The sequence below is a fragment of the Falco peregrinus genome, chromosome 4 (genome assembly GCF_023634155.1).
Source record: "Falco peregrinus isolate bFalPer1 chromosome 4, bFalPer1.pri, whole genome shotgun sequence".
Lineage (NCBI taxonomy): Eukaryota > Metazoa > Chordata > Aves > Falconiformes > Falconidae > Falco > Falco peregrinus.
The window spans coordinates 105,145,170-105,158,970 of record NC_073724.1 but is presented as its reverse complement, the minus strand read 5'-3'; the positions used below and the strand labels follow the sequence as shown (position 1 = coordinate 105,158,970).

The 13,801-nt window shown below is 44.6% G+C and overlaps 1 protein-coding gene across 3 annotated transcripts; it reads right to left on the bottom strand.

Moving 5' to 3' along the window:
• Nucleotides 1-1,310: 1,310 nt before the first annotated feature.
• Nucleotides 1,311-11,533, bottom strand: MSANTD4 (Myb/SANT DNA binding domain containing 4 with coiled-coils). 3 transcript variants are annotated; one of them, XM_055801846.1, is made up of 3 exons: nucleotides 11,348-11,533; nucleotides 4,864-5,493; nucleotides 1,311-3,191 (listed from the first exon to the last, which is right to left on the bottom strand). In XM_055801846.1, the coding sequence occupies exons 2-3, from the start codon at nucleotides 5,323-5,325 to the stop codon at nucleotides 2,616-2,618; spliced, it is 1,038 nt and encodes a 345-aa protein (XP_055657821.1). In that variant the 5' UTR covers nucleotides 5,326-5,493; nucleotides 11,348-11,533; the 3' UTR covers nucleotides 1,311-2,615. The 3 variants fall into 3 exon arrangements, with proteins under 3 accessions (XP_055657821.1, XP_027636118.1, XP_005232918.1); XM_027780317.2 differs by lacking the exon at nucleotides 11,348-11,533 and adding an exon at nucleotides 10,552-10,696; XM_005232861.4 differs by lacking the exon at nucleotides 11,348-11,533 and having other exon boundaries at nucleotides 4,864-6,822.
• Between the last annotated feature and the right edge of the window lie 2,268 nt (nucleotides 11,534-13,801).

Here is a 13,801-nt window from a genome sequence, read left to right as displayed (position 1 = left end):
CGGGCAGCTGCCCCCCGGCTCCAGGCCGGGCCCGCCGCTGGCCGAGGCCGAGCCCCGCAGCCGCGGGGGCAGCGCCGCGGGGAGAAGGGGCTGAGAAGGGGAAAAACCCCCGCGGGGGGGAACAGCGGCGGCAGCGAGGGGGGCCGGGAGGGGCGAGCAGCAGCCCCGCAGCCCCCGGGGCAGGGCCGGGCCGGGCCGGAGGAGGCCGGGGGGGCTCCGGGCGCCGCAGCAGAGGCTCCCCGGCAGCCCGCGGGGAAGGGCAGGGCAGGGCAGCCCCCGGCGGGGCAGGCTGTGCCCCTCAGCCCACGGAGCCCGCGGGGGAGCAGCTCCCCCCGCAGCCCGGGGCAGGGGGTGCCCGCAGCGGGCTGTGACCCGCGAGGGGCCGCGCCGGGGCCGGCTCCGGGCAGGGCCCGTGGCCCCGCGGGGAGGAGCCCGGGCCGGGGCCGGGCTGCGGGCAGGGCCCGTGGCCCCGCGGGGAGGAGCCCGGGCCGGGGCCGGGCTGCCGGCAGGGCCGGGGACCCCGCGGGGGCCGCGCCGGGGCCCGCGGCGGGGCCCGCGCTGGGGCCGGGGGTGAGGAACTGCAGCCCCTGGGAAGGGCTCCCGCTGGAGCAGCCCGTGGGGAGCTGCCTCCCGTGGGGGGGACCCGCCTCCCGTGGGGGGGACCCCGCGCCGGGGCCGGGCAGGGGGTGAGGACCCTCCCCCGAGGGGCAGGAGCGGCCGGGACGGCGGGGGCGGCACCGACCGCAGCCCCCGTTCCCTGTCCCCCGGAGTAACAGAGAACCGGGAGTGAAGTTGCGCCCGGTAAGGAGGAAGGGGTGGGGAGAAGGTGTTTTAAGATTTGGTTTTATTTCCTATTATCCTACTCTGATTTGATTGGTAATAAATTAATTTCCCCGAGCCGAGCCAGTTCTGCCCGTGACGGTCACTGCAGAGCCATCTCTCCCTGCCCGTACCTCCACCCAGGAGCCTCTCCTCGTAGTTCTCTTCCCAGCCCAGCTGAGGAGGGAGCGATGGAGCGGCTTTGGTGGGCACCTGACCTCCAGCCAGAGTCGAACCAGCACATTCAGGAAAGTGAATCTCACATACTGAGAAATGAATGGCATTTCTATCCAGCTGGCTTGTGTCTCCTTCCTTCTCCCTTTTTCAAGTAAGGGCTGGTTGGCTGAAGTCCTACTCTGATGTGCCTCATCTCTCTGATTCACTACCCAGTGAACACAGGTAGCGGCAGCTCTGGGGTCCTGCAGTGCCAAGTATCCAGGTTTCTCTGCATATGTAGCCCTGTTTCTCTGTGAACAGAGTCTCAAGAACAATTTTGGATTGTAGTAGTCAAATTTATTTCCACTGTAGAAGCACACTTGTTTCAGTAATAAAAAAATAACATCTTTGCAGAATAAAAGTAATCCTGTCATGGTATAAATATATTTACTTGCACAAGGATCCACATAAGTCACTCAACATATAATCAGATTTAGTATTCTCAGTCTTGTTCCAAATGGAGTCAACACAAGAGAAGTTAACTGGCAGAAAGATGAAAAACATAAAATCTGGCTCAGTTGGGATTTAAACATTTAAGAAATAATAGAAAGCCTCCCTGCATGTTGGGTTTTTTTTTTTAATAATTATTTTAAATGAATACAAAATACTGAGAGCCTTTAGCACTGACCATTTCTGTTTCTCCAATTAAAACATGCCGTATGAGGTCAGCCATGAAATCCTCTTCTGGCTGCCTCACGGACATAACCTCAGTACTGGACAAGCAGAACTAACATCAAGAGTGTTACGTTCAAGCTCAGGGCTCCTTAGTCCGTGCTCACCAACTACTGTCTTTCAAGGAACAAACCAGGTCTAGCAATTTACTTCAGGGGATCATCACAGACCATCCAGATAGCAGGCCTGATCAACCACTAAGTCCCTATGCTATACTAAGACAGGTGCTATATTCCATATTAATGACCTGGTGCAACCAACAGCCCAGCTTATAGTAGGTAGGGTTGAAGTGTATGAACACATGAAAGGATGAATACTATTTTCTGCACTGCAACTCAGTTCAAGCCATGGAACAACAGTAAACAGAACTGCAATGAATTTAACTTGTACTTTAACTTTTAGATAATTCTAGAACTCTTTTTTTTCAAATTGTGGGGGTGGCAAAAAGCAGAAAGGGGAAGTTTAACACAGTGTCATGATGCGATTGATTCATTATTGTGTTCTAAGTTATATTTATTTATTGTGTGGGTTATAATCAGCACCATGTCCTCCAACATATGTCGATTTATTCTGATATTTCCTTACTGTTAGTACAGTGAAAAAAGTAAAAGGTTCAGCCTTGATTCTTCTCAGTGTGTCTGAGAGGACACCAAACTAATACAACACAATACTGAAGACAAGAGGATATAACACTTAGTTCTGATACACTGAAAAGCAATTTCACACATAAGCTCATTTATGTAGGCACACTGACATACTGAGCACCATTCTTTTTTTCTTTCTCAGTTTAACATCAACATTCAACTCAGAACAGAAGAATGTTAAGCCTCTAGGACAGTTTCAGTATTAAGAACTACCTCTATTTTACAAACATCGAAACACTACTGTTGACATTTCTGTCAGGATGTTCACTGCAAGTGACCCTCTCTCTGAATTCGAAGGCGTTCCTTCTCCACTTGCAAGCGTTCCTTCTCAATCTGCAGCTTCTCTGACTCAAACTTCAAGAACTGCAGCCTCTCCTTCTCTAACTGCAAACGTTCTTTTTCAAGTTTTAATTTTTCAGTTTCTAGATCCAGAGGCTGCATGATGGGTTTTTCTGTTTGGGTGAGGTCATTTTCCAGGGCAGGTTTTTCAGCATGCAGAGTCTCTAGCCTGAGTTTCTCCCATTCAATCTGAAGTCGCTCCTTCTCAATCTGAAGTCTCTCGCGCTCCAAATCAACATGCCGCAACCGTTCTTTTTCAATTTGCAGGCGCTCCTTCTCCACTTGCAACCTTTCGGCTTCAATATCTAGTCGCTGCTTCTCCAGCTCCACCTTCTGCTTCTCCAGATTTATAAGCAAGTGAGAATCTTCATAGGCTAGCCTAGCTTGAGCAGAGCTTAGATTTCCAAACTCTTCAATGTGGGGGAAGTCTGGTAGGTCATTTTCCTTTTTTGAATCTGGCAAAACTGATGACAAAATTTCTTCTTCTTCCTCAATGGGAAACTGCAAAGAGGAATGCAATAGACAAGAATTACATTCCAGTCTTTACGCCAGAAAAAAATTTGTTACACACAGTTTGACTGAAAAGAACATATTGGTTTTTTAATCTTAAAAGCTACTCAGAACTGTTTACCTCACATGCTGTGAAATAACCATGTTAGATCAAAAGACTGTTTTCTACCATTAAACAGGTACAGAAACACACTTATCTGAAGTTAATACCTGGTACTGAAAAACAGAAAACCAGCTTGTCAGTGGACACGCAAGAACATACAGAAAATACTGCACAGTAGATATTATAGACCATTCAAAACCACTGATAGAAAACTGGATCTAAAAAAGTATGTTTGTCTTACTTTTCATATAGCTGAGTAACATTTATGTAAGCCACTAGGAATTTGTTGCAACCAATTACTTATAAGAGCAGCTGGATCCATAGGCTATGGGGTATGCAAGCAAACCCAGCCTTCACTAACTTGAGGATTCAATTTCTAAAAAGCCCTTAATATTTTTCACATGCACTAACCCTTCAAACTGTATTGTGGGTCAGTAAACAGGACTTGTTTAACCAATGTTTGTATAATCACATCTGCTGTAAAGCTATTTGTGACACAGATGACTAGGTGGTTAGGACCCTTGCTTTTGGCAGACTAACAACTCACAGAGTTATAGCCCTTATGTGCTACAAATTCATAGTACACAAGGGATAACTGCCTCCCACTAAGTATGCTGCAAAAGAAAGGCAAACTGAGGAAGATACGGGTTCAGAAAAATCTTAGAACAATGAGAGCCACTCCCAGTCCTCCAGCATCAGAGCAGACACTGTTCTTCAGCAGTTGTCAGACAGTAGTCTCACTACCATTTAACAGCTTATGCTCATTTCTTCCCAGCACACACCTCAATTGAGATAAGACAGGAGTTGCCCCTCCACCCCCAAAAGAAAAAAGACAAACAAAAAACCCCCAACAAACCAAAACTCTTTGAGCACCCCTTTCTGAAATGCCAACTATGTATCTGTACAGGTACTACAAAATTATCCAAACATCTGACTTCACTCCAGCTGGCTGCCTACCCCAGGACAGTCATCGTAGTACCAAGAGTAACAACCTGCCTACAGGATCCAAAACGGCTTGTCAAATTCACACTAAAATTCTGACAGACAGGAATGGTTGACTGACTTACTCAAATAATATTTTCATTCCTATGGGTTCATTTTAAGAAATGCAAGCAGTATTCTTATCTCTTTATGTATTCCATTTATTTCTGAACCTGCAGGTAACATATACTTTCATTTGTTAAAGAGGTACATTTCTCTTCCCCATTCAACCATCCAGACAGCCTAAGAACTAAAATAACCAGCTTCCTTCAACAGCATATTTTAATTCTACTGACTGAAATAATTATCTGTGGCACACACAAATGGAAAATATATGTGCAAATACATATTCAAAGTTGAGGGATATCAATTTCATAATCAACAGCCAAGACCTTACACACAATTGCAAGTTGCTAGATTTGAATACCATCTCTCTGAAACATATTTGTTTCTACAGTTTCTTTAATTCACACATTCAGAAAAAACAGCAACATGCTGTGAAGGAACACAGCAAAAAGCCTTATGCTGAAATGAAACAACACCCATATTGCATATAGCTAATGTATGTTAGTCACTCACTTCAAAATTCTGCGGATCCTCCTCTTCCTCTTCTACTTTGATTTCTGTTAAAGATCCACCGGCTTCTCTGAAGTCAGTGATATTTTGCCATTCAAAACTAGATTCAATTGCAAATCCCATTTTCTCATCCATGTCTTCATTGAGAGAGTCATCTAAATTGGATGAAGGAAGGTGAAACCCAGCACCCACTACTTTGATGTTTGAATTCAGACGTTTTCTCTTCATGAGTGCTCTCCAGTCAAGGTATCGCCTTTTCACTTCTGTCCCTGTTCTTTGCTCTCCTTCACCTACAGCATTTACACACTCTGCTATTTCCTCCCAAGCTTTCCGTTTCATCTCATTAATTGTTGTATTAAGTTGTTTTGAAAAGAGTACTTCTCTCCTTTTTCTGATTTCCTTAAGGAGAGTTTGAGTTTCCTGAACGCTAAAATTGCTTTTTCTTTTTCTTTTTAATTGTTTCATTTTTTCCAGCTTTAACCTAACAATTTCACTACAGTAGACTACAGAGATGGTCTGACACTAATCAGTTATTAATACAAACAAAATTTAAAAACCAATGAAAGCAGAGCTCAGTTCTTGTGAAGTGAATTTTCTCTTCACTTTGTAGTATTTTCCTATTTGTCAGGCTTCCTAAGAGAAAAAGAGCAAACAACATAAATCTCCAAGGTATACACTGTATATTTTCATTTAATGAACTCAACTCCTAAGTCATCATGTAAGGAATGCATATTTTGAACTGATCGTTCATTCAATAGAAGAAAACCATTTTGTTAAACTCTCAATATAAAGTAGCTATAAATACCTTCTCTAATCTGATATGAGCTATAAATTCATTAATATATCCACAAAAATGTCACAAACCACTAAGGTTTAGTTGATATCTCCATTATAAAAAATTATTATTTAATTATAATAAATAACCACTCTTAAAGAGTTTTGCCAGTCAGAATTTGCTTAAGGCTGAAGTTTTACATACACATCTCAGTTTAAATGTTAAAGTATTTCCAAAAGAAGCTAAAATTGTTATATCATTATTTCAAAAACCATAAAATGTTGAGGAGGCTGAAATTCCTGAGACACATTTTAAATGAGACACTGTTTCCATCCATTAAAAAAAAAAAAGTAGATTAATATGAAAAGTTGAAGCTTTATAAGATCTGACAATCACAAAAAGAACTGGAGCAATCCTGCTGCATGTCTGAAAACAACCACTAGTTCAAACAAGTGTCATGTGTTAGACGTGTTTTAACAAAAAAGAGATTTAGGAGTAAGTCACTACATGCCCATGGTAAAGCCCTCTTTATCCTCACACTGCAAAACACCTCATGTTAGGTGAGGTTGAAGGTTCATCCAGTCCCCTACCCTCGGCAATAGCTGGTCCTGTGCCTGATGCTGAAGAGAAAGCTAAACCCCATAATACACCTGACAGATTGTGCACAACTCTGTACACAAAGTGGAAATTTTGAGTGGGAGAAACAGGAGACTTAATGCAGTGATGAATCTATTAGACACCATTACCAAAAAGAACCTCAAAACTCAAAGCAGAGACTGAAAAAAATGGTTCTTGGTCACAGACTGCTTGGTAATGGTCCAACTTAGGATTTATTTTGAACTTTCTTTTGCATGATGTTACCTGCCACTTTAGGTAGGTTTAAAAAGCTTTAAACCAAGTAGGCCAATAATTCACTATACAGTACTTGCAGTTTCAAGCTGTTGTGTTTGTTCACTATTAATCTAGTATAGACTTTTTGTCCACCTGAAGCAAATGCCTTGCAGATGATACATTCGATTGCTACTGACTAATGGACTTAATCCTTAAATACCACCCCCACCCCTCACCCTTCCACACACACCCCAGCTATACAGAACTGTTAAGTTACTGAGTACTTTTTTGCTGTGTTACTCTCCTAAACTTGGTTAAAACATAAGCATGAACACATTACAGAAAAACTCTCCATTTGAGAGATAATGAAGAATGATGTCTAAACTATCATATGCATCTCCTATGCGCTATTGACTGTAAGTAAGTGGTTCACTTGAAAAGCCTTCCACATCAAGCAACATTCTTTCACACTCAACACATAAGCATGCTGGCATCAAACATTGTTTTAAATGCTGCATTTAGGAAACTGGTTTACTGCTTTTCCTCATTAACATACTGCCCTCACTGTGATTCAATTCACTTCCAATGTTTAGTAGCTAGCATATATGCAAAATGGAGTCCCAAGAAGAAACCAACTACATAAAGTGTTGTGTACCAGCATGGACCACAACCGTGCAGTTACCTGGCACTTCTGACCCCTCAGACTAAAACTGGTGCATGAAACTTCCTGCCCTTCTGAAAATAAAATATTAATTTTTTGAGAAAAGGGAATTAGTTAAAAGAAATAATATAACGTACTATTTTAATGTAGACCCTTAACTTGATGACGAGTACTTAAAAAAAAAAAGCTGCAGTTTCAAAAGTGAGATTTGTACCAGAACACAGCACTGTGTCTGCTAGACTTACATAAAATTTTTCTAGAGACCCTTTATCTATCTTTTAGCAGCTCCCTCAACCATCATTATTATAAGTTTACCACAAAAAGGTACTTGGGCTTTCAAGGGAGCAGCATCATATTTACTCCTCTGGCAGTAAATAAATTTATTTGGTACTTGCTGTGCTTTTCCAATGCAAATTACATTAGTGCTTTTATATTATTACAGAGATTGAATTTCTTGACCTTTGTATCAAAGTTTATCTTGCATAAGTTTTGGGGTTTTTCTTAACTTTTTAAGTTACCAAGCAGGTAAATTTCAGAAAAATTACCTGCACACCAAACAAATTAAGAGCACCTTCAGAAGCTTCACCGTTAATAAGGCAGTTATTCAAGACTGATAAATATATAGATGATGCTGCGATTCCTGGTTACTGGGGAATGACCAATTACTCCTACCTTCATGCTGGCTTTAGAAACACACACATTTGCACTTCCCTGTTTTCAGAATGGGGAGTGTGTGTGAAAGATTTGGAGGCAACCATTTTGAGTTGGTCTTCCAGGTAGAAAGAATTACATGGAATTCTAATATATAAGTTTCACAAGAACTATGGTATTTCTGACTTGTCACCACCAAGACACAGAACCTTCGTTTACAGGGTTATACTTCTTTTTAATGAAATCAGTAGAATTTCACATTTGATTTTAAGCATGTACTTCAGTGAATATAAAGTACTTTGCTAACGATGGAAAAATGGGTCAAACTTTCTGAAGTATTTGAGAGCTGGATGTCAAACACTTCAAAGTACTACTTAATTGTCTCTTAAAGGTATCTAAATATCAGACTTCTGCTGAACAGCTGCCATTTTCATCTCAAGTCATACACTGGCTAAGTCTTTTACTTGGCCCCAGCTGGGATGAATAAGGTTCTGGTCATTCCCCAGTAACAGGGAACGAGAGGATTTCAGAGACTTACATGGTATCTCTATTTACCCTGGCCTTACCTACACTCCTCAGCACTAGCACAGCAGGGTAAAGTGGGCATAATCACAAGAAAAAAAAAATATTGGGTTTTCAAATCAATTTTTCATCAACGGGACTTTCTAATTCTGCATGAATGCTGACAACACCGACAGCCAAGCTTTCACCTTAGCTCCAGAGAAGATTAAGAGTTAAAACACACAGATGTCAAGTCACCATGTGGATCAGTCTCACTGCTCCTTGTGCAGGTCTTGTGCATCACCTGTCTGATCTCCTCAGCCATTCTTTGTTAAGTGCCTCATCTTACTTTTGGATTTTATGCAATAAGGCAAACAATAACCTTTAAGAATTATAATACTAACTTGGGAACTGCTGGCATCCAATTCCTTTACCACGTAAAATTTTCCTTTAGACTTCTATTTTTATACCAGATGATGTCTGATACAAGCCCCTGAATTTCCCAGCAAAACAGCAGCAAAGCCTACCACCCATTTTAAAACTCATTACTAACTTCCAGTTAGTAAGGACATTTACCTTTTCTCACTCTTTCATTTTTGAAAGCATATTGCCTCATTAAAGACCATTCATTTCTTATTAATGCAAATGGCTGTTAATGCATTGTCTTAACGGTATATTGACTCCCCAAAAGTTTGATCAAACTCCACTGTGAGACTGGGTACCTTTCTGATGTATTAACTAAAAAGCATAATTATCCAACTAAAGCTGAGGTTTGGGATATTCTCTTTTCTGACATTTCTACATAGTTGCCAGGTTATTACTCTTTAATGCAGAAAAATGAACAATTCCATGCACAAAGTATAAAAGGGACAACACTGGTAATAAGCTAGGATTTGTACACATTCTAGATGGAAAAAAACCCCAACTCTTATCACCATTTTGAGAAGCACAATTTACAAAAACATGACATAGAGCATGTTTAAGTTTTGCTTTGATATGAAGTCTAAAACATGAAATGCATACAACATTTGGAAAAAAAACCCCAGTAGACAAACACTACAGTTTTTCTGAAATCAGAACCATAGCTCGCTACACATTTTAGTGTCTTCAGCAGAGCATTCCACAGCAAGTGTTACTTGCTGAGTGCACCAACCGGGAAGATGGGACTCAGTTCACTCAGAAAAAGTATGTGGAAGCAAGAGTAGAGATAAGAAAAAAAACCATTTTGTTAGATCGAGCCACTTACATCACTAGGAAGGTAAGAGAAGGCATCTGCAAGAAAAAAAATTCCTTCATCAACTATACGACCAAAAATACTTCTGGTACATGACCAGAGACATCAGTTACCTGACAGGAAATAGCTACAGTCTGGTCAAGTGACAGAGAAGTTCCTGGGAAATAACAGAGGACATAAACAGCCCATTATGTGACCAGCCATGCACCCATCATATGGCGTGGTGCTAGCTGTAAATGCAAAATGCATATTTTTACAGTTTGGGTAGAAATGCAAAGTGCTGGCTAGAGAAAAAAAAGCAACAATTCTGATCATATGGTAACAAAAAGACTTCAAAGGTCTTCTCCAAAAGGCAACACAGAGCTGCCAAACATAGTTTGATGCAACCCTGTCAGGCCAGAAGCAACCTATAGTCAAGAAGGTCCTCAACACTGGGCTAAAGAAACACAAACTATTGGTCAGGGTTGAAACGAAACAAGTATCACAAACCTTAACTGAACACTCCATAAACATACAGAGCACACATACGTTGAACAACTTTGATGTACTTAATGACAGAGGCATTCACATTCTGCCTCTATGCATACATCTCCTTTGCTCACACCACGTGCTGGGCCAACAAAAACCCACAAACCAAAAAAAAAAACCAACCCACAAAATAGGCAAGCAAGCAAAAAACCCCCAGAAAACAAACACCTCTGAATAATTCCCCAGGATGAAGGATTGTTGCAAGCATCAAATTTGAATTGTCCTCTAGAAAAATCACGATTTTTTTTTTTTTAAAGTATGAAGTCTTGATGCTTTGCCTTTTTTGGGGGCGTTTTTTTTTTTTTTTTTTAACTTCCAGAGCTTACAATTGGGGGAAAAATACAAAACGGAACAGCTTTAAAACAGGAGGCCCTGCTATATGCATTTTTTTTTTTTTTTAAACAGAATTTGAGAGTCTGAGCATCTTCGCATGATACTGAAGCCTAGGGCTTTCTGGAAAGCTTTGTACCTGTTCATGACGGCTGACTAGCTCGCCTCGGAACAACTTACGCTTTTGTACTACGAGCGGCTCCAGCGCGGGAGGCGGCGGGTGCTGCCGCGGGCGGCCCCGCCCCGCACGGAGCCGCGGCCCGGGGCAGGGGAGCGCTACGGGGGGCCGGCAACACCTGAAGGGCTCATCGAGCGATGCAAAGAGGAGGCACCGAGGATGGACCGCAGCTGGGGATCCCGGCTGTTGAATCCACAGATTCATCAGTCGAATGCTCCCCTTACCCTGAAACAGCGACGGCCACGAGCGGGTGGCACCCTCACCTCCGCGCAGGGAGCCGCGTCCTGCGGGGGTGCCGCCAGGCCCACCCCCAGGGCCGGGCCGGCCCCGCCAGGAGGCGCACGGAGCCCTTTGGGGAGGGCGAGGAAGCAAACAAAGGACGGCACGGCCGGCTGCCTTGGCCAGCACGGCACCGAGCGCCGCCGGGCCCGCTCCGGGAGGGCGGCCACGTACCGGGGCCCCCGCCGCGCCGAGCCCCGGGGAGCAGGTGGGCCCGCTACCGTCGGCCGCGGGCTACTTGCCGGCGGGGCCCTGCGCCCCTCCCGGGAGGCGGGGAGGGGGATGGGGGGGCGGGGCGCCTCCCCGCAGGACGACGGCGGACAACCACCTCAACACCCTCGGGGGCTGACGGCGGCGGAGCCCCACCGCTCTCCCCCTACAAAGAGGCCAGCAGCTGCCCGCATCCCACACTGGCTGCGGCCCCACGGGGGGAGCAGCTGCAGCTGCTCCCGCCCTGCGGCCGGTCGGGCCCGCTCCCCGCCCTGCCCGGGTCCCCGGGGAGCCGCGCGAACTACTCACCTGCGCCCAACTCGCCCCTCCGGGTTGCCAGCCCTTTTAACAGCCACCGCCCTCCCATTGGGCGAGCCACGTGCCTGTCAGCTCTTCCCTCACGCCTATTGGCGGTCCACGTCCGCCACTTCTCCCCCGCCCCGCCCTCTGGCCGCCCTGATGCGCCAGGCGGGCCGGAATCCCCCACATACGCTTGGAGCGGGGCAGCTCCTCTCACGGCGGGGCCGCCGCCGCGCACAGCCCACAGAGAGCATTGGCTATAGTCGCTGCTTGTCTTTCCGACGCTTTCCGGTGATTGGCTAGAGGATGTAAAGTCCCGCCTCTCCCCTCAATGAGCTTCCGGCGGCGGGGATCCCGCTGTGTCTCGGGGGAGCCAGATGAAGTGCTCCCGGCGCTGCCGCCCCGCCTACCAGTCCTGAGGGGGCGGCCCGGCCCGGCCCGGCTCGGCCGTTGGGGCACCGAGCTGGCGCTTGGCTGCGGTGGTGTGTGCGGGAGGGGGGGTGCTCGGCTTTCTAGCGGCCGGGCGCCCAGCCTGAGGGCGCGGGTGTGCGCCGGGGGCTTTTCTGCGGCGGCCGCCGGAGCTAGCGCGGGCGGTGGGCCTGCGGCGGCTGAGCTAACGCACAGCGATTTGTGTTTCTTCCTAAACGGCGTGGCTTAGGGGTATCGGGGTTTTGTAATTAAATTAGCGAAAAAACATTTGTAGAGATGCCGTGGTAAGAAACCCAACAACAGGCAATCTTTTGGACCGTGCTGCCTACGTGGGTCACCGTGCCGTTAGTGAGGGGCCGCACACGCAAGGCACACACGTGGGGCTCCCTGTGCGTGGGCTCTCTTGGCTCGGCCGCACGTCACGCCTCTTGTCACTTGCTCTTTGTATTGCAGCCTATTCCCCTGGTACCGTAACCTTTGTGTGGGCTTACGGTGCTACCTGCAGGTAGATCATTCCTTCCGAAGTTTGCTACCTTTGTTACGCCTAACCTGATGTGTACATGTTTTATTTTCGTATTTTTTAACAATTCCTTGCTCAATCCTTTCAAACCCAGGTTCTGGGCTATATTCAGTATTTGTACCGCCGTATTCACTGGACAGACAGGTTATTTTGTTAATACAGCTTCTAGTGATCGTAATTGTGACAATGAACATACAAATCTCCTTTAAAACGTTATTTTCCAATTTCAGTCAACAAGTCTGGCAGTGAACTTCCTGAAAACAAATAGAACCTAAATGTTGAATGGTTACAAACTTACCAGCTTGCTTACAGGTAACAATAGTTTTACTGACATATTTGCCCTTTATATACAGAATATCATAAAAAAATTAAAAGGAAAATAGTAAGGAGCAGGGGACCAAGACTATGCCACATTGCTGGCAATATATTATACAGGGATATTTCTTACTAGGGCCTATGTATCAACTAGGCTTCAATTTACATTATTACCAGTATTTTGACAGTGCTTGGAAATAAGATGCAAGTGTGTCCTAAATGTCTTACAAGCTAATTCAAACTAAATTCAGGTGCAAGTAGGTGAAAAAATGATCAACAGTGAAGGTCACCAACAGTTTGAATCTCTGCCAGTCTGCAAAAATAATTAGTGCTAATTATACCTCATTGAGTATCCTTCTTTTATTGTGAAGTACAAAACCACTAAATATGATTAGTGTCCATTAGAATAATTTGAACTAGGAAGCATATGATTTCCTAGGGTAGCTGTGCACATAATTCTAAATAGCTCTACTTTCTTCCCCTTCTGTTACTCCGCTATTACTGAGGCTATTATCCCAGGTGAAAAACCTTGGTATATACCAGCTTCCTCCAACAAAAATTCTTGGCCCTCCTTTGCTCATGTGAACTGTCTTGAATTTATGCGTAATTTATGTTTAATAGTTATGTGTAATTCATGTGTGTTTTATTCATTAAATCCAGTCTTTGCTTCCTTGCTGTTGATGACAGTGAGAAAAGCCCTACCATATGGTCAACTTTATATACAAACTGTGCAAGTCCATGGTGAATTCCCTGGATCTGTGGAACATACATATGCAATTTTCTTCTGTTTCTGCATATGGTTACACTGCAGCTCTCAAATTTGGTCTATGAATCCCTTAATTGTTCAATATAAGCTTTTAACATAGTGAACACTGTTGGATGCCTTGTACGTGTCTACAAATGCCTTTTGCTAGGTGTGGGGCAAAGACCTTGGGGTGTTGGAAGGTTATTTTTTATTGCTGTAACTGTTTTATCTATGCAGAGGTTTGGAGATCACAATTTTAAGTTCTGGAAGAATATAAGAGAACACAGGGCTCCCTCTCTTTGTACTGATGCCATTTCTGCACCCTTTGCACATGAATTTCAGACTAAGTAGCTTATATGTGCTTTTATTTAAAGCCACTTCTAAGTAGTATGGAAGACCGTTTCAGTCAAAATGAATACCAAACCACTGCAATACTTCAACTGTTAAAAACCCC

What these genes read in the sequence shown, in the direction of transcription:
- MSANTD4 (XM_055801846.1), bottom strand. Translation starts at nt 5,325, where the DNA reads ATGAAACAATTAAAAAGAAAAAGAAAAAGCAATTTTAGCGTTCAGGAA. An exon ending in AGGATCCGCAGAATTTTGAA is followed by an intron (nt 3,192 to 4,863) that starts GTGAGTGACTAA and finishes TCCTCTTTGCAG; the next exon opens with TTTCCCATTGAGGAAGAAGA.